Source organism: Tachyglossus aculeatus, chromosome 1 (assembly GCF_015852505.1).
Source record: "Tachyglossus aculeatus isolate mTacAcu1 chromosome 1, mTacAcu1.pri, whole genome shotgun sequence".
NCBI lineage: Eukaryota > Metazoa > Chordata > Mammalia > Monotremata > Tachyglossidae > Tachyglossus > Tachyglossus aculeatus.
Genome location: NC_052066.1, coordinates 77,437,725 through 77,457,522, shown reverse-complemented (window position 1 = coordinate 77,457,522; position 19,798 = coordinate 77,437,725). Strand labels below are relative to the sequence as shown.

The 19,798-nt window shown below is 44.6% G+C and overlaps 1 protein-coding gene across 1 annotated transcript in view; it reads left to right on the top strand.

The window, feature by feature from the left end:
• The window catches only part of ARHGEF4 (Rho guanine nucleotide exchange factor 4), a 473,125-nt gene that overhangs the window by 376,056 nt on the left and 77,271 nt on the right, over positions 1–19,798 (top strand). Inside the window, 1 exon segment of the mRNA XM_038770130.1 lies at positions 10,027–10,166. Coding sequence (XP_038626058.1) covers positions 10,027–10,166 — 140 coding nt within the window.

Sequence of the window (19,798 nt, the reverse complement as noted above, 5' to 3'; positions counted from 1 at the left end):
AACTGAACTCTTCATCTTCCTCCCCAATTCCTCCCCTAAACCTATCTTTGTCATCTCAGTTGACATCATCACTATTATCCCCATTCATTCATTCAATTGCATTTAATAAGTGCTTACTGTGTGCAAAGCACTGTACTGAGTGCTTGAGAAAGTACAGTATGCAATAAACAGGGACCATCCCTGCCTACAACGAGCTCACGGTCTAGTTGTGGGGAGACAGATATCACTGCAAATAAATGGATGTGAATACAATAAATAAAATTACAGATATAATAATAATAATAATGGTACTTGTTAAGCACTTACTATGTGCCAAGCACTGTTCTAAGTGCTGGGGTAGATACAGGGTAAACAGGTTGTCCCACATGGGGCTCACACTTTTAATCCCCATTTTAAAGATGAGGTAACTGAGGCACAGAGACGTTAAGTGATTTGCCCAAGGTGACTCAGCAGACAAGTGGTGGAGGCGGGATTAGAACCCCCGTCCTCTGACTCCCAAGCCCGCGCTCTTTCCACTAAGTCAATCAATCAATCTATCGTATTTATTGAGCGCTTACTGTGTGCAGAGCACTGTACTAGGCGCTTGGGAAGTACAAGTTGGCAACATATAGAGACGGTCCCTACCCAACAGTGGGCTCACATGCTGCTAAGTGTTGTGAGGCAGGGAGTGGGGGAGGGAGAGAGGGGAGAGGGGAAAGGAAGCAAGTCACAGTGACAGAGAAGGGAGTGGGAGATGAGGAAAAGTGGGGCTTAGATTGGGAAGACCACTTGGAGGAGATGTGCCTTCAATATGACTTTGAAAAGGGGGAGAGTAATTGTCTGGTGGATTAGAGGAGGGTGGGCATTCCAGTCCAGAGGCAGTATATCGGCCAGGGGTCAGTGGCAAGACAGGTGAGATCAATGCACAGTGAGATGATTAGCACCCGAGGACCTAAGTATGTGGACTGGGTTGGAGAAGGCAAGATGTGAGGTGAAGCAGGAGGGGGCAAGCCAAGGTCTTTAAAGCCAATGATGAGGAGTTTTTGTTTGATACAGAGGTGGATGGGCAACCAGTGGAGATTTTTTTGAAGGAGGCGGAGGTGGCATAACCTGAACATTTCTTTAGAAAGATGATCTAGGCAGTGGAGTGAAGTATGGACTGGAGTTGGGAGAGGCAGGAAGTTGGGAGGTCAGCAAGCAGGCTGATGCAGTAATCTAGGTGGGAGAGGATGAGTGATCGTATTAACATGGTAGCCATTTGATGGAGAGGAAATGGCAGATTTTAGCGATGTTGTGAAGGTGGAACCAATAGGATTTGGTGATGGATTGAATATGTGGGCTGAATAAGAAAGAGAGTCAAGGATAATGCCAAGGTTACAGGCTTATGAGATGAGAAGGGTGGTGGTCCCATCTACAGTGATGAGAAAATGAGGGAGTGGTCAGGGTTTGGTGGGAAGATAAGGAGCTCTGTTTGGATATGTTAAGTTTGAGGTGACGAGAGGACAACCAAGTAATAATAATAATAATAATAATAATGATGGAATTTGTTAAGCACTTACTATGTTCCTGGCACTGTTCTAAGTATTGGGGTAGATATAAGATATTCGGGTTGGACACAGTCGCTGTCCTACATGGGACTCACAGTCTTAATCCCCATTTTACAGATGAGGGAATGGAGGCACAGAGAAGCTAAGTGATTTTCCCAAGGTCACACAGCAGACAAGTGGCAGAGCCAGGATTAGAACCCGTGACCTCCAGACTCCCAGGCCCATGCTCTATCCACTAGGTCATGCTACTCCTTTCAGGCCACACTGTCTTGAAGGCAACAGATGTGAGCCTGGAGAGAGGAAGAATGATCAGGGGGGAAGATGTAGATTTGGGTATCATCTGCATAGAGATGCCATGGGACCGAATGACTTTTCCAAGGGAATGAGCGCAGATGGAGAATAGAAGGACTGAGACCTGAACCTCTCAAGCCCAAAGCCCATCTCTCAAGCCCATAGCCTTGGCATTATCTTTGACTCCTCCTGCTCTTTCAGCCTCCGTATTTCATCTGTCACCAAAACCCATTGATTCTCCCTCCACAAAATTTCCACGATCTGCTCCTTCCTCTCTATTCTAACAGCCACTACACTAGTCCAGGCCTAAGCTAACTACTGCATCAACTTCCTCGTTAACCTACTTGCCTCCAGTCTCCCCCTCCCCATTCAATACATCAGTCTGTTGTCCATCTTGTTTTTTAGACACACAACTCCCTGCCCCCCACAAATTGCCAATGATTGTTCATTCTTCTCTGCTTCTCTGCATACTGATCAGCTCCCAATCAGCTCTCTCCCCACTACCTGTCCTTTCTCTTCTTCCAATTCCACCCAGACTACATACTTTGTTCCTCTCAAGCCCACCTACTCACTTTGTCTCAATTCCTGTCTCTCTCACCACCAAACTCAATTGATTCGTTGTATTTATTGAGCATTTACTGTGTGCAGAGCACTGTACTAAGCACTTGGGATTATAATACAAGACATGGTAAATAGACATGTTCCCTACCATGAATGCCCTGCCCCTCCCCATTTCACTATTTCCCCTCTGAACTGGGAGGCAGTAACTGGATGGAGAGAAAGGAGCAGGTCCAGGAAATGTCATGGAAGAAAAACCAGCAGGATTTAGCAACAGATTGATTATGAGAGTTGAAAGACAGCAAGGAGTCAAAGATAATACCAAGGTTGTGGGCTCCTAGGATGGAGAAGCTGGTGGTTGCCAACTGGGCTGGGAAAGTCTGGTGGTAGAGTGAGTTTGTGAGGAAGATGAGGATTTCCATTTTAGACCTACCGAACTTGAAGTACCAGCAGGAGATCAATATGGAGTTGTTTTAACGGCAAGAGAAAATGTAACAGTGTAGGGAAGGGTTAGTGAGATAGATGTGGGGGGTATCCACATGGAGAACATAATAGAAGAACCAGGGGAGTACTGTCAGTCAAAACAAAATCTGATAGTGATTCCAGGAGTAGAAAGTGGTGACCAATATCGAGGGTGGCTGAGATGTCAAGGAGGAGTAAGATGGAGTTAGCAAGATGGAGGTCATTAGTGAACCATGATTCCCCACACAAAAAACTACTGATCCTGCAGTTTCCAACTCATTTAAACCTGAAAGCTTCTAGCCCATCTCGTAACAGTGAAGCAGGCTTTGTGTTCAGAAAGGGCTATCGTTATTATTTCCTGAAGGTGGAAAATAAATGTGTTTTGCCTGTGGGATGTGAATTTTTTCAAAAAGAGGCCCATAAAACCCATAATGGCTTCCCTACCATTCTTTCTTCCAGTCTGCTTATGGCATTTATGCATAAACCAGGCAGGGAAAAAGTCCCCTGTAGTCCAGAGTATCACTAAAGGTCCTAAATTCAATGAGCCCTAGGATTGCAATGGAGCGTTTTTCAAATTGCCCCCCTGGTGTATCTTTTTTTGCATGGCATAGACTTGGTGTTTTATGATGCAGAAACGTTCCTTGGAGTACAGCTCTTTGCTAAGAAGGCTTCGCCTCCTTCAGAGCTAGCACTAATTAGAATTCAAATTACAGTCTGTATTTCTTTCGTTGGCGGTCCACATGAAGGAAAATAAAATACTGGCTTTCTTTCACCAGCTACAGCAGCTCCTAAGATTCAAAAGTGGATTAATCACCCAAGCCATGAACAATTCTTTCTATGGCATTGCTCTGAAGGAAAAGGACCAAAGAGAAGGCTTTGGACCAATATTCCTCCTAGCCCTGTGGTTCTGAAATCCCTGATAGATTCTGGCGATCTCCTATCCTCTCCTTTCTCCCCATTCATCTTCCTTCCACCGGAAAGGGGTGTGTCAGGATCTCCACGTCTTGGAGAAGTGGAAAAAGAGTGATTTTTTTGGTCATTTCTTCCGGAAGAGGAGGGGCTAAACAGGGGGCATTAAAGAGCTAGAGGAAAATGATGATGAGGAAGGAAGTGATGGGAAGAGGGAGGGGTGAGCATGGGTTCTGAGGAAAAGCAAAGAGGAAAACAGAGCCAGGAGGAAGTGTGCTGAGAAGGAGTTTGGGCGCACACTATATTCAGCCCATCAGAGCTCCATCGGCCTTCGGAACTTCCCAACAATTTTCTCAAGCTTCCACTCTGCGGTTTAAGAAACTCTGTCCTGACCCAAAGCAGCCTACTCATTCTCAAGGCAACTGACTCACTGGGCCTCATTGTCATCTTGCTTGCTCATACCCATCCTCCATCCTGGAACTCCCTTCCCAGTCACACCCAACAGACCGCCACTCTCCCCATCTTTAAAGTCTTTCACATTTCCTCCAGAAGCCCTTCCCTGATTCATCTCTTAGCCCCATCCCCATTTCCTCTACTACTATCAGTTCAGCACTTCCACATCAATTATACACATGGGAATGCACCACCCCCACAGAAGTGCCCTTATGGTCACATCTCTGAAGTCTGTTGCTTCCCCCTCTACCATGCGTCTGTCTACAAGTTCCTTGAGGATGGGGATTCTATCTACTCGCTCTCTTGTACTCTTCCAAGTGCTTAATGCTCTGCACTGAGGGAATGCTCAATAAATATCATTGATCGATTGACTGATTATAAAAATTCCTTCTAGGTAGTTGTTCCAGATGAGCTTTTGCTATGAAATCTGCCCCTCATATAAAGGCCTCAGGAGCCATCTTTCCTTGTGCAACATTTGTTCCAGAGTTCAGAGGTGCTCAAAGATGGCCCCACTGTGCTTTACTTAATTAGGGGTTTTACCAAAGGAATGGGGACCACTATACTAGAACAGACCACTTTATTAATCGCCTCCCCTCTTCCAGGTGTTTAGGAGCTGGAACTAATGGGATTGTGAGGGTTCCCTGGTTTGGGCCCTGTCTGCACAGGCAAGGGGAAGAGGAGAACTGTGGCAGTTCAGATATTCTCCTCTTTGAGGAAAATGAGGAATTTGCGACTGAATGATCTTGGTGGTCTACCTAGGCTCCGGCCTTCCCCAACTAAGGCCTCATTTCCCCTACTCATCCCAGCCCCACAGCACTTATGGACCTATCTGTAATTTACTTATATATATCAATATCTGTCTCCCCTTCTAGACTGTAAGCTCCTTGTAGGCAGGGAACATATGTACCAAACTCTGTTATATTGTACTCTCCCAATCTCTTAGTACAATGCTCCTCACACAGTAATAATAATAATAATAATAATGACATTTATTAAGCACTTACTATGTGCAAAGCACTGTTCTAAGCTCTGGGGAGGTTACAGTGTGATCAGGTTGTCCCGGGGGGCTCACAGTCTTAATCCCCATTTTCCAGATGAGGGAACTGAGGCCCAGAGAAGTGAAATGACTTGCCCAAAGTCACCCAGCTGACAGTTGGCAGAGCCGGGCTTCAAACCCATGACCCCTGACTCCAAAGCCCGTGCTCTTTCCACTGAGCCACGCTGCTTCTCAGTAAACACTCAATAATTAAGATTGATTGATAAGCCAAATCGACTCAGTAACTGCTCCCTTTCCCTCTTTAAACACTGGCCTATCTCACATGGGGTTCACATTCTTAATCCCCATTTTCCACATGAGGTAATTGGGGCACAAAGAAGTGAAGTGACTTGCCCAAGGTCACACAGCAAAGTGGCAGAGCTGGGATTAGAACCCAGGTCCTCCTGAATCCCAGGCCTGTGCTCTATCCACTAGTCACTCTTTTATTTCTTCAATCATGTTTATTGAGTGCTTACTGTGTGCAGAGCACTGTACTAAGCATTTGGGAGAGTACAATATAACGATAAACATAAGCAGAGCACATGGCAAGATACAATGCAGGTAAACATCACTGCAGTCTGCTCGGAAGTCAGAAGGCAGGGAGAGTCTGATCCCAGAAGCGGCCAAGAGAAGTGGTTCTCCCGGCAAAGCCATCGTAGACACCAAACTCCACAGAAGTGTAGGGATTGTGCTTGTTAAACTTGTTTAAGTTCACAAAGTTTGCCAAGCTCTGTTATCTGGGCCTCAGTTCCAAAACTGAAAGCACTATTGCTAGGAAGAGGTGTAGATGGGGGTGGGGAAGGAGGCAGATGGGTTGAGGAATTGGGGAAAGCAGACACCTCTTTATGTAGAATTCAAGGTATCTAACTTCAGATTAGTCATTGCTCTAATGTGGGACTTGGCTTCTCTGCGTCTCAGTTTCTTGCCCAAACAATACATCCGCTCCTGGGGAAAATGTCCAGTTAGATGGCTTTAATGCCCCTGGGGAATCAGGATTCTTGGAGGTGGTATTAATTCCACTCTACCCTAGTCTAGACCTGACCTTAAAAGAAACCAGGGGTTTGAGTGCAGATAATTGGTGAGTTTACAAGCCACATTGGCACTGGGGAAACCACATGAATTGCAGATAAATTTTGCCCAGGTCTGGAAGACAGAGCAGCCCGAAAGGCAGCAAGTGGGAGAGAAATCTCCATGAACAAATAATAATAATAATAATGGATGGCATTTATTAAGCGCTTACTATGTGTAAAGCACTGCTGTAGGCGCTGGGAAGGTTACAAGGTGATCAGGTTGTCCCACGGCAGGCTCCCAGTCTTAATCCCCATTTTACAGATGAGGTAACTGAGGCACAGAGGCGTTAAGTGGCTTGCCCAAAGTCACACAGCTGACAGTGGCAGAGCCGGAATTTGAACCCATGACCTCTGACTCCAAAGCCCGTGCTCTTTCCACTGAGCCATGCTGCTTCTCTGCCCAGAGAAGCACAACACTTACAAAGACCTTGCAAAAATTTGGGATACCTGGAAATTGTATGGGGCAAGCCGTCAGCATGGCCTAGTGGAAAGAGCACAGTCCTGGGTGTCAGAAGGACCTGGGCTCTAATCCCAGCTCTACCACTTGTCTGCTGTGTGACCTTGGACAAGTCACTTCACTTCTCTGGGCCTCAGTTACCCCATCTGTAAAATGGGAATTAAGACTGTGAGCCCCATCTGGGACAGGGACCGTGTCTAACCTGATTTGCTTGTATCCAACCCGGTGCTTAGTACAGTGCCTGGCACATATAGAAAACACTTAACAAGTACCATCAGAACCAAGGATTAATCATCATCATCATCATCATCAATCGTATTTATTGAGCGCTTACTATGTGCAGAGCACTGTACTAAGCGCTTGGGAAGTACAAATTGGCAACATATAGACAGTCCCTACCCAACAGTGGGCTCACAGTCTAAAAGGGGGAGACAGAGAACAAAACCAAACATACTAACAAAATAAAATAAATAGAATAGATATGTACAAATAAAATAAATAAATAGAGTAAAAAATATGTACAAACATATGTACATATATGTATATATACATATAAACATATATAAACATATATACATATATAAACATATATACATATGAACATATATACATATAAACACATATACATATATACATATAAATACATATACATATTTGTATATATACATATGCATGTATATGTATATACATTATATATATACATATACATATATACATATAAACATATATACATATATACGTATATATATTAATCTTCACGTGCCTCCAGTGTGGGAGAGAGAATTGGTCTCACAACAGTCTTTTCAGCTACAGTCATCACATGCACAGCTAGGATCTCATCTTCACTAGCATCATTTTAAAAAATGGAGGACAGCTAAATATAATTACCTTAAAGGCTTCAGATTAAACCAGATAATATTGGGAGTATTTTGTGTCTCAGACATTGCCACAATAGGCTGAAGAGGGCTATGTATTTGTTCCTTGAGCCTGTATCACCCTGCATTAATCGGCACTAGTGTCTGCTTGGTTAATGGTTGCTGTCTAGCGGTGCTGGTAGTTCTGCTCTCCTTCCCTCCCTCTACCACCTCCTTGCCAGGGCTCTGTGGCCGCCCTTGGCCCTAAGAAGGAGGCAGGAAGCAGCATGGCCTAGAGGGTAGAGAGCCCAGGCTTGGAAGTCAGAAGGAGCTGGGTTCTAATCCTGGCTCTGGTGCTTGTCTGCTGTGTGACCTTGGACAAGTCGCTTCACTTCTCTGGGCCTCAGTGGGCCCCATCTGTAAAATGGGGGTTAAGACTCTTAGCCCTGTGTGGGACAGGGACTGTGTCCAACCTGATTAGCTTGTATCTACCCCAATGCCTAGAACAGTGCTTGACGCAAACATAGTTAGGGCTTTGCATGTAGTAAGTGCTTAACAAATACCATCATCGTCCTCATCAGGGTTGGAGATCCCAAATGAGGGGGAAAGCCCGAAATGCAATCTGGCGGGCCTGGCAGAAGGACTCTGACACCAGAGTTCTCAGGGCAGGCTGCCAGGAGAGGATAAATAATCAACCAATCAATCAATGGCATTTATTGAGCATTTACTGTGTGCAGCAGCATGGCTTAGTGCAAGGAGTACAGGCTTGTGTGTCAGAGGCTGTGGGTTCTAATCCTGGCTCTTCCACTTGTCAGCTGTGTGACTTTGGGCAAGTCACTTAACTTCTCTGTGCCTCAGTTACCTCATCTGTAAAATGGGAATTAATACTGCGAGCCCCACATGGGACAACCTGATAACCTATATCTATTCCAGAGCTTAGAACAGTGCTTGGCACATAATAAGTGCTTAACAAATACTATCATTATCATTATTATTATTATTACAAGCAAATCAGGTTGGACACAGACCCAGTCCCACGTGGGACTCACAGTCTCACTCCCCATTTCACAGATGAGGTAACCAAGGCCCAGAAGAGTAAAATGACTTACCCAAGGTCACATAGCAGACAAGAAGCAGGATGGCTTAGTGGAAAGAGCATGGATTGGCGGTCAGAGGCCACGGGTTCTAATCCCAGCTCTGCCACTCATCAGTTGTGTGACTTTGGGCAAGTCACTTAACTTCTCTGTGCCTCAGTCACTGCATCTGTAAAATGGGGATTAAGACTGTAAACCCCACTTGGGACTACCTTATTACCTTGTGTCTACCCCAGCACATAGAACAGTGGTTGGCACGTAGTAAGTGCTTAACAAATACCATTATTATTATTATTATTATATAGTGGAGAAACCGAGATTAAAAACAATGACCTTCTGACTGCCAGGCCTGTGCTCTATTCAGACCCAAGTACTAGGGTGACACAGAAAAGAGAGTGAAGTGTGTGGGGAAATGAGGTGTTGGAGAAGGTTTCTTGATTTTAGGAAGGTTTTACAGTTGAAGGGAGTGGTGGCCTGACGGATACATACTGGGAGGGAGTTTCAGGCGAGAGGGAGAATGTGGGCAACGGGTCATCATGAAGACAGATGCAACTGAGGTACAGTGACTGAGACTGGCATTAAAGGAACGAAACATGTACGCTGGGTTGTAGTGGGAGTTGGTTCTGCAGGATCGATCTCCAATAATATTAAGATGGGGTTTGAGGTTGGTCCTGTGCGGCTCTGGGTCCCAGGTGGAGTTTCCAGGGAAAATTTATCTTCAAAACTCGCAGGGCCACACTGTTTTTTTCCTTTGAGGTTATGGCAAAGGAGTAGTGCGAGAGAAGCTAGTGGCTTCTGATTTGCTTTGCAAATTGTTTGTCCATGGATCTGTATTCTCTTTTTTAAAAGTCGCCTCCCAGATCCCCTTTGGCTGCCAGAAATTTAGTCAGATTGCTAGAGGGTAGGGTTGAAATCAGCTGGTGAGGTGGGGAGCTGGGAGGGGGGGGAGTGATGTGTGCGTGTTTTGTGGGGACTCTTGCAAGTTGATGTTATAGGGGTAATGCCGGTTGAGTGCCCTTGAAACACATGCCAACCCCAGATCCAATAATATCTCTGTCCAGCTCTACCTACTGCTAAAGAGAACAGGAGCAGTACAAGTAGCCAGGTGAAGCAGGAGGTGGTATAATTAAAATTTGGAGGGGCCGCTTGCAGACCGAACAACATTTTCTGAAGCTTAGCATAATTTGCTAGGCTACATTGAAACATTTTCACGTTTTTAAATGGCTGATCATGAAAAGATTCCATCTGTTTGACAGTTTTGTCTCCCCTCCAGCCGAAAATAATCTTCAGTCAACCATTCCTCTAATTTGTTTCAGTGATCACTGATGGAGCGTTGGACAAGACAGCGCTTACGGATGAGGTGGGAAGCGAGGAGGATCTGTATGAGGACTTCCGGAGTTCCAATCACCATTACGGCCATCCGGGAGGTGGAGGAGAGCAGCTGGCCATCAATGAGGTAGGACGAGTCCATTCCTTAGCCAAGAGCAGGTCACAGCCTGAGGCAAAAATGATTTGGAAAGAACTCCGATACTGTGGTTCACTGGAAAGACACTAGCTGCTGTGAGCAGCCACAAACCACAGAGCCAAATGGGCATTGCAGGAGTCGGGGAGAAAATGAGGCAGAAGTCACTTCAGTCGAGACATTTAGTCCAGGAGGCCCTTCCTTGTGTTGGGTGTGAATTTTCTGTGAGAGCTGGAGTCTGGTGGGCATTCTGACTTGCGTGAAAGTTATGTGTGGGAAATGAAACCTTTAGAAGTTTGCTTCTCCAGCATTTTTCTCATTTAGGGTCCAAGGAAATAGAACACAGAGAAAAGCTGAGACATTGCTTTAGCTTTTTTTTTTACCACGGCCTCAGTGTCATTGTTTGTGTGGTGGAATGTATTTCTTCATCTAAAGTATTGGTGGTAAATAAAACAGGAGTAACTTCAGGCCACCTGATTGAGTTTGCAGTGCCACAAATACCATGGCTTTGGAGGCGGTGTATAAGGTCACTGGGTTTCTGGTACATTGAAATTGTGAACTTCCTTGAAGGGGTTATAAAATAAACGGAATGCTTTTTTGTTAAGGGGAGAGCAATTTCACATTAGTTACTGTTTGGTAATTATTCAGATGGGATCACCTGGAAAATGAATTTACCCAAAACACAAATTGCGGCTTCTAATAAATAATGGAGCATTTACATAATCCTGGTTGTCATTTGGTCACATGCAGTCTGCTAAATGGTTTAGAGCAGGGGTGGCCAGGCCTCACGAACTGAAGAATGGCGAATTAAAAACATAAGGGAGCTAAGAGCCGCAGAACAAAGAAAATTCCTTTAACTGGAATGTCCGGCAGGCGCTCCGGAGAGGGGGAGTGGTGTGGGGGGGAGAAGATGTGTCTGGTTTGGGGGAGAGGAGAGGCATCCTGGGAGCCGGGGGTGGGAGGAGAGAGGCGATGAGAAGTGGTGATGATGAGCAAGAGAGAGCTAGGGCAATGGTTGGGGTTAGGGCAGCACCACAACAGAATAAAGGATTGGAGGCGGGGCCCATTGCTGGGAAATCATCAATCATTCCATATACATTAAGCATTAACTATATGCCAAGTACTGTACTAAGTGCTGGGAAAGACAGAGGAAGCAGTGTGGCGTAATGGAAACAGCAAGGGACTGGGACTCAGAGGACTTTGGCTCTAATGCCAGCTCACCCTTGTTTACTGTGTGACCTTGGGCAAATCACTTAACTTCTCTGTGCCTCAGTTTTGGGTTTTTTTGATGGCATTTATTAAGCGCTTACTATGTGCAAAGCACTGTTCTAAGCGCTGGGGAAGTTACCAGGCGATCAGGTTGTCCCTCAGGGGGCTCACAGTCTTAATCCCCATTTTACAGATGAGGTAACTGAGGCACAGAGAAGTGAAGTGACTTGCCCAAAGTCACACAGCTGACAATTGGCAGAGCCGGGACTTGAACCCCTGACCTCTGACTCCAAAGCCCGGGCTCTTTCCACTGAGCCACGCTGCTTCCCACGCTGCTCAGTTACCTCATCTGTAAAATGGGGACAAAGACTTTGAGTCCTATGTGGGACAGGGACTGTGCCTGACCCGATTATCTTGTGTCTACTATCTTGTGTATCCCGGCTCTGACCATTGTCAGCTGTGTGACTTTGGGCAAGTCACTTAACTTCTCTGGGCCTCAGTGACCTCAGCTGTAAAATGGGGATTAAGACTGTGAGCCCCCTGTGGGACAACCTGATCACCTTGTAACCTCCCCAGCGCTTAGAACAGTGCTTTGCACATAGTAAGCGCTTAATAAATGCCATTATTATTATTATTATTATTATTACCCCAGTGCTTAGTACAGTGCCTGGCATGTAGTATGTGCTTAAAAATACCATTATCATTATTATTATTATCAGGTCCCACATGAAGTTCACAGAGTAAGAAGGAGGGGGAAAATCCTCCTCTATTCTCCCTTCCCCTTAGACTGTGAGCCCTGTGTGGGAGAAAGGCTGGGTCTGATCTGATTCTATTCTAACTACCCCAGTGCTTGGCACATAGTAAGTGCTTACCTTGTGGGCAGGGACTGTGTCTTCCAGCTCTGTTGGGTTGTACTCTTCCAGGGGCTTGGCGCAGTGCTCTGGTCATGGTAAGAGAACCAGCATGGCATAGTGGATAGAGCATGATCCTGGGACTTGGAAGGTCATGGGTTCTAATCCCAGCTTGGCCACTTGTCAGCTGGATGACCTTGGGCAAATCATGGTGTAGTGAACAGCGGATAGAGCACGGGTCTGGAAATCAGAAGGTCATGGGCTCTAATCCTGGCTCGGCCACTTGTCTGGTTTGTGACCCTGGGCAAGTCACTTCACTTCTCTGGGCCTCAGTTACCCCATCTGTAAAATGGGGATTGAGACTGTGAACTTCATATGGGACAGGGACTGTGTCCAACCTGATCTGCTTGTACCCACCTCTGTGCTTAGTTCAGTGCCTGGAACATAGTTAAGCACTTAACAAATACCATAATAATAATAAATCATTAATATTATTATATTGTTATTATATTAATAATGTTATTGTTATTATCATTTCACTACTCTGGACCTCAGTTATCTCATCTGTAAAATAGGAATCAAGACTGTGAACCCAACGTGTCTAACTCGATTTGCTTGTATCCACCCCAGCGCTTAGTACAGTGCCTGGCACATAGTAAGTGCTTAATAAATACCATAATTAAATTAATTAAATTAAATACTCAATAAATGCCATTGACTAATTGATTAACAGATACCACAATTTTTGCTATCATTACTGCATTTCTCCCCTGTGGCCTTTCTAGGTCAGGTCAGTGCTCAACCCCCGGTAGAGGCTCAGTGCCAGCTATGGGAGAGGTTCTTGCTGCTGCTATCATCAATCGTATTTATTGAGCGCTTACTATGTGCAGAGCACTGTACTAAGCGCTTGGGAAGTACAAATTGGCAACATATAGAGACAGTCCCTACCCAACAGTGGGCTCACAGTGCTGCTATGGTTCAGGGCCCTCAGATTTGCCTCAGTGAAAGCAGCATCCATTATGGGCTGTACGGTTAGTGCCTGTTGGCCATGAGCCTCACGCAAGGGTCTGCAGCTCTCTCAGCTCTCCTACTTCTAAGCAACTGATCAGAAGTCACAAGGTTTCCGAGAGCCATTGGGCAGAATAGAACTGTTGCTCTCCGAGTTTTCTTTTGCCGGCCTTCATCCAAGTTGAAGGTCAAAGGGGACGGGCTGAGCAAAGTCCAGGAGCCCGGCCGAAGAAGCAGGAAGTCCCTCTCCTCTTATTCATTCAGTCATATTTATTGAGTGCTTGCTGTGGGCAGAGCAGTGTTCTGAGCGCTTGGGAAAGTACAATACAGCAATAGAGAGTGACAATCCCTGCCCATGAGCTCACAGTCTAGAGGAACCCATGTCCCAGTGGTCCATTCTACCCCATCATGAGGAACCCTCTAGACTATAAGCTCCTAATTAATAACCCCATTTAATTTCAAACTCAGTGGCTTCAAATGTTGGGAGTAGAAAGAGGCAAATGGATTTTGTTGATCTAATGGCCTCCGCTTAATAAAGCACTCAGTAAATGCAATTGACCAAATCCTCATTTTGTAGATGAGGGAACTGAAGCACAGAGAAGTTAAGTGACTTGCCTAAAATGACACAGCAGGTAAGTGGCAGAGCTGGGATTAGAACTCAGGTCCTGGGATTAGAACTCAGGTCATCTGGCTCCCGGGCTCATGCTCTTTCCATTAGGCCACACTGCTTCTGACTGGACCACAGAGCACACATAGGAGATAGGATAAACTGGGAGGCAGAAAGAGCTGAGAGCCCTGAAGGACCCCATTTCATTTCAAACTCAATCTCTTGGGAATTTGGGGGGTAAAAATAGGCAAATGGATTTTGATGATATAAGAACTGGAACAAGCATCCAACCTCCCCACCTCCACCCTCTTGAAACCTCTAACCTAGTCTAAATATGACCTTTTGGAGAGAGATGAGGGAAGAAATTCAGAAAACTCTCTCAATGTGGTACTTGTTTCTTCTGAAGTGAAATTAAGACTCTCTTTCCAAATCCTGGCTGAGTCTAGGAGCAGAATTTCCAGATCTCCTCATGGTCAGTAAATATCCTTTCCAGCCTTTTATGGCACTAAACTAGAGAAAGAAGTTGATTATTTGAGGTTAGAGAGAAAGCAGGAGTTAGAGAAATCTTCTACTAAAGTGAATCCTTCAAGATTTCCTCCCTGTGATTAAATCCTGAGTGGTTTGAATTGAGCATTGATTAGTAGCATTGTCTTATCAGAAGCCAAAGGCTTTGTTGTTCCCTAGGTCTAGGTCAAGTCTCTGGCTTTGTAGGCATACAAATCTGTCTCAAGCAATAATGGAATGCCTGAGTCTTTGTTCAAAATATTCTAAATTGATTATGTTCCAAGTCTCATTGCTGAAACAAGCATTTGGAAAGACATTCTGCACTCACATCGGCGATAGGTGACCTCTGAAGGCATGATTAAAAGAAACATTTGCAAGATGCAGAAACTCTAGCTCAGATTCATCAGCAGGATTTTAATTGTTCTCAAACTTCTTCATATCCGCTTTTCAAGAAGGTGTATTGGTGAAGATATTTCAGCTGGATATTTTTGTGACATTCAAGTTAGGCAGGATTTCTTTCAAAGATTAAACAGATTGTCTCCCCATAATTAGCAAAATAACTTTGTTTTCTGTAACCAGTCCATTATTTTATTGTGCTTCAAAATATTTCTTGGCTTCTCATATATGTTCCCCTTTGCACATGTTGTAAAAACACCCTTGGAGAATAATGGTTTGACTGTTCTGTTCTAAAAATGTGTTTGAACACATTTTTATAAAGATTAATAGAGTTTAATCTGACCTTCTCTCCTTTCTTGGTCTCAGAAAATTGAGGTAGCACCATCTAAATAAATACAGATTTTGTTTTCCAGGTAAAATTTTGGCCTTTGAGGGCTCAGAGCTAAGTGAAGAGTTGAGAAATCAGGAATAAGGGGCAGAGACAGGAAAAGGGAATGGTTGGGAGTGAAGGCGGAAGGGAGTCAGAGACTGGGGGAAGACAGGGTCACTGAGAAAGACATTGTTGGGGAAAACTCAGTGGCCAGAGTAAGAGAGCGAGAGAGACGGAGAGTGACAAAAGGATTCACTGAAGTGATTATTTCATAGCTGTCAACTCAGCTATTAATTCACTAATGTAAGGAAACCCATCATTATTTGGATTGAAATAGACAAATGTGACAGATCAGCTCACCCTCCCCTATCTTAATTCACTGATATTCTACTATGACCCAATCCATTCACTTTGCTTCTGCAATGCCAACTTACTCACTGTTTGTGGATCTCATTTATCTCACCACCAACTCCTTACCCCCATCCGCCCACTGACCTGTAACTCCCTCCCCTTCCAGACCAGACCACCATTCTCCCAACCTTCAAAACCTTATTAAAATTGCATCTTCTCCCATTAGCCTTACCCAATTATGCCCTCTTATCCCCTACTCCAATTCACTTTTCCATCCCCTATGAACTTGAATATGTATCCTTTAAGCATTTAGTATTCATAACCACCCTTAGCACTTACATACATATCCATTATTTATTTATTCATGTTAATGTCTGTCTCCCCATCTAGACTATAAGCTCCTTGTGGACAGGGATCATGTCTACCCACTCTGTTGTATTGTAATAACAATAATAATAACTGTGGTTATTTGTTAAGCGCTTATTATGCTTCAAACGCCATACACATCAGATTGGACACCTTTTCCCTAGACTGTAAGCTTATTGTGGGCAGGAAATATATCTGTCGTATGGTTATATTGTACTCTTCCCAGTGCTTAGTATAGTGCTCTACACAGAGAAAGTGCTCAATAAGTAAGATTGACTGACTTTCATCAGAGCTATAGTTTGCATTTATCAGCATGCTTGGAATATTGTACAACCAGTTGCGAATGAAACTGGTTTTTGGGGGGGATTTTTTTGGAGGTGAGACTCAAAAGGATCAATTCATGTATCACTTTTCATCCCTCTTTGTCCCTAGGGATATGAAAACACAATCTTCTCTGAGGGAATATTATCTCTTACTTTGCAAACCTTATCTGCAGGATGAGTTAAGGTTAATGATTCAGGGGAGTCAGCTGTAATATGCCCAGGGTCTAGAATGAACAAATAAGGCCAACCTGTTTCCAGTCATAGGCAGAAAAGCCTTTAGCAATCAATACAACTCCTAAAAAGTGGATTTAAAAAAAAATTGAGACTTTTTATGATTTAGTTCATTGAGGACTAGTACATCATTTAGTTTTTACACCAGGTTTTACGGATGATTTATCCACGTTGTGGGCAACTTAAAATCCATTTGTGACAACTAATTGGCCATTTCTTCAGGCAGTCCTGTTAAGATGTATCTTTCCTGCAAATGTTCAATAACAGCCTTTAGGAAGGCTTTGGGCCCAGGCCCTCCTAGCCTACCTTTACTGCAGCTTATAAACAGTCTTGTCTTTGTTTTATTGCTTCTTCAGGAGCATGCCTCTAGACTTTGCATTCCAGCTTCCTCGCCAATATCCTGATTCTTAGCCACCCTGAAAAGAATAATTTTAAAGTAAACAGAGAAGTATTGAAATTTTTAGTGGCTGGAGGGTTTTTTCCTGCATTGTTCTTTCAGGCTTGAGTGCAGATGGAGGGGAGGTTGAGCCAGATTGAAGTATGCTTTGAGAGGCTGTGGAATATGTCTCACCGGGGAGGGCATTACAGGCGAAAAGAGCCTCTGAAAATGGCTATGGAGCCCCATTAGAATTCTATTCTAGGGATAATGATAAAACAAAAATGAGACTGATAAAAAAGCAGTCATCCTGGTTGGAGAGAAATTAAATGTTTTTTTTTTAAAGTTTATATTAAGTGCTTCCTATTTGCCTGGCACTGTACTAAGCACTGGAGTAGATACAAGATAATCAGATTGAACATAGTCTATGTCTTATATGGGGCTCACAGTCTTAAGCAGAAGACGAAGCAGCGTGGCTCAGCGGCAAGAGCCCGGGCTTAGGAGTCAGAGGTCATGGGTGCTAATCCCAGCTCCCCCACATGTCTGCTGTGTGACCTTGGGCAAGTCACTTAACTTCTCTGAGTCTCAGTTACCTCATCTGTAAAATGGGGATGAAGACTGTGTGCCTAACATGGGACAACCTGATCACCTTGTATTCCCCACCAGCACTTAGAACAGTGCCTCGCACATAGTAAGTGCTTAACAAATGCTATTATTATTATTATTGTTGTTATTATTATTATTAATCCCCATTTTGCAGGTGAAGGTAACTGAGGCCCAGAGAACTTAAGTGACTTGCCCAAGGTCACCAAGTGACCGAGTTAGGGTTAGAAACCAGGTACTCTGTCTCTCAGGCCTGTATTCTATCCAGCAGTCTATGCTGATTCTGCAACCAAAGAAAGGGTTGAATAAATCAAATTCCACTGATTGTAGCAAAGCCTATTCATGGGAGGAGAAAGTAGATTTGAAAGGATTTAATTTGTATCCAGAGAACAGATCCAGAGTTGGTATATTGTTTCCAAGGTTAATTTTCAGGCCAGGATGGTCAACTGGCTATTAAGCCTAAACAGCAGAACAATAGAGAGTATAATTACTGCTCTTTGGCCATTCTTCAAGGAGAGCTGTGCATTGACCAAGCTGCCGGGCAGCATGTTGAGCTTGGAATGACCTCAGCTCCCCTTCCTGCCTCCCTGTTGGGAATCTCCCTGGGCTCGGGAAAATGGTGGCTGGTGAGGTGAGAGTGAGATATAGTTAGGAGGGGAGTCTGGGAGCAGTGAACGGGGCAAGCCGGCAAGTAGGTGCTCTGTAGAGCTGATAGGTAAAATGGAGAGGGCTGGGGGTGAGGAATTGTTTTTTGACATCAAGGGAGATGGGCAGCCACTGGAGGATTTTGAAGCTTGGAGAGATGTGTGTCAATGACTGCACAGAGAAGCAGCGTGGCTCAGTAGCAAGAGCACGGGCTTTGGAGTCAGAGGTCATGGGTTCAAATCCTGGCTCCGCCAGTTGTCAGCTGGGTGACTTTGGGCAAGTCACATCACTTCTCTGGGCCTCAGTTCCCTCATCTGTAAAATGGGGATTAGGACTGTGAGCCCCGCACAGCACCACCTGATCACCTTGTAACCTCCCCAGTGCTTAGAACAGTGCTTTGCACACAGTAAGCACCTAATAAATGCCATAAAAATGACATTTCAGGAATATGAACTGTACAGGGGTATGGAGTTTGGACTGAAGTGGAAAGGCTGGAGCATGTTGATACAGTGATAATAACAATAATAATTGTGGTGGTTGATAAGCACTTACAATGTGCCAGGCACTGTATTAAGCGCTGGGGTGGGAACAAGCAAATCAGGTTGGACATGGTCCCTGTCCCAGTTGGGGCTCACAGTCCTAATTCCCATTTTATAGATGGGGTAATTGAGGCCCAGAGAAGTGAAGTGACTTGCTCAGGATCACACAGCAGACAAATGGCAGAGCTGGGGTAATCCATCCAGGCTATGATAAGAACTTGAACTTGGGTTGTGGCCCTTGCTCCCACTCTCCCTCCTACCTAGAATTCCTTCCCCTTTCACTTCTGGCCCTGCTCTCCCCATCTCCAAAGGCATATTAAAGTTGCAACTCCTCAAGGAAGCCTTCCCTGATTCATTACCAAGCAGCATTGTCTAGTGGATCGAGCGCGGGTTTGGGAGTCAGGAGGACTTAGGTTCTGATTCCGGCTCTGCCACTTGTCTGCTGTGTGACCTTGGGCATGTCACTTCACTGAGAAGTTGCTTCATAATAATAATAATAATAATTATAATTATAATAATGTTGGTATTTGTTAAGTGCTTACTATGTGCCAAGCACTGTTGTAAGCGCTGGGGGAGATACAAGGTGATCAAGGTTGTCCCACATGTGGTTCAGTCTTCATCCCCATTTTATAGATGAGGGAACTGAGGCCCAGAGAAGTTAAGTGACTTGCCCAAGGTCACACAGCTGACAAGTGGTGGAACCGGGACTCGTACTCCTAAGCCTGCGCTCTTTCCACTGAGCCACACTGCTTCTCTCTATTTATTTATTTATTTATTTTACTTGTACATATCTATCCTATTTATTTTATTTTGTTGGTATGTTTGGTTTTGTTCTCTGTCTCCCCCTTTTAGACTGTGAGCCCACTGTTGGGTAGGGACTGTCTCTATGTGTTGCCAATTTGTACTTCCCAAGCGCTTAGTACAGTGCTCTGCACATAGTAAGCGCTTAATAAATACGATTGATGATGATGATGATGATGATGATGACCCAGTGGTATTTATTGAGCACTTACTGTGTGCAGAACACTGTACTAGGCGCTTGGGGAAGTATGATAAAAAAAATAAACTGACAATTCCCTGCCCACAATGAGCCTACAGTCTAAAGCGGGAAGGCAGACAATAATACAAATAAATAAATTACAGATATGTACATAAGTGTCATGGGGCTAGGAACAGGGGGAAAACAAAGGGAGCAAGTCTGGGCAATGCAGAAAGGAGTGGGAGAAGGGGAAAGTGGGCCTTAATCA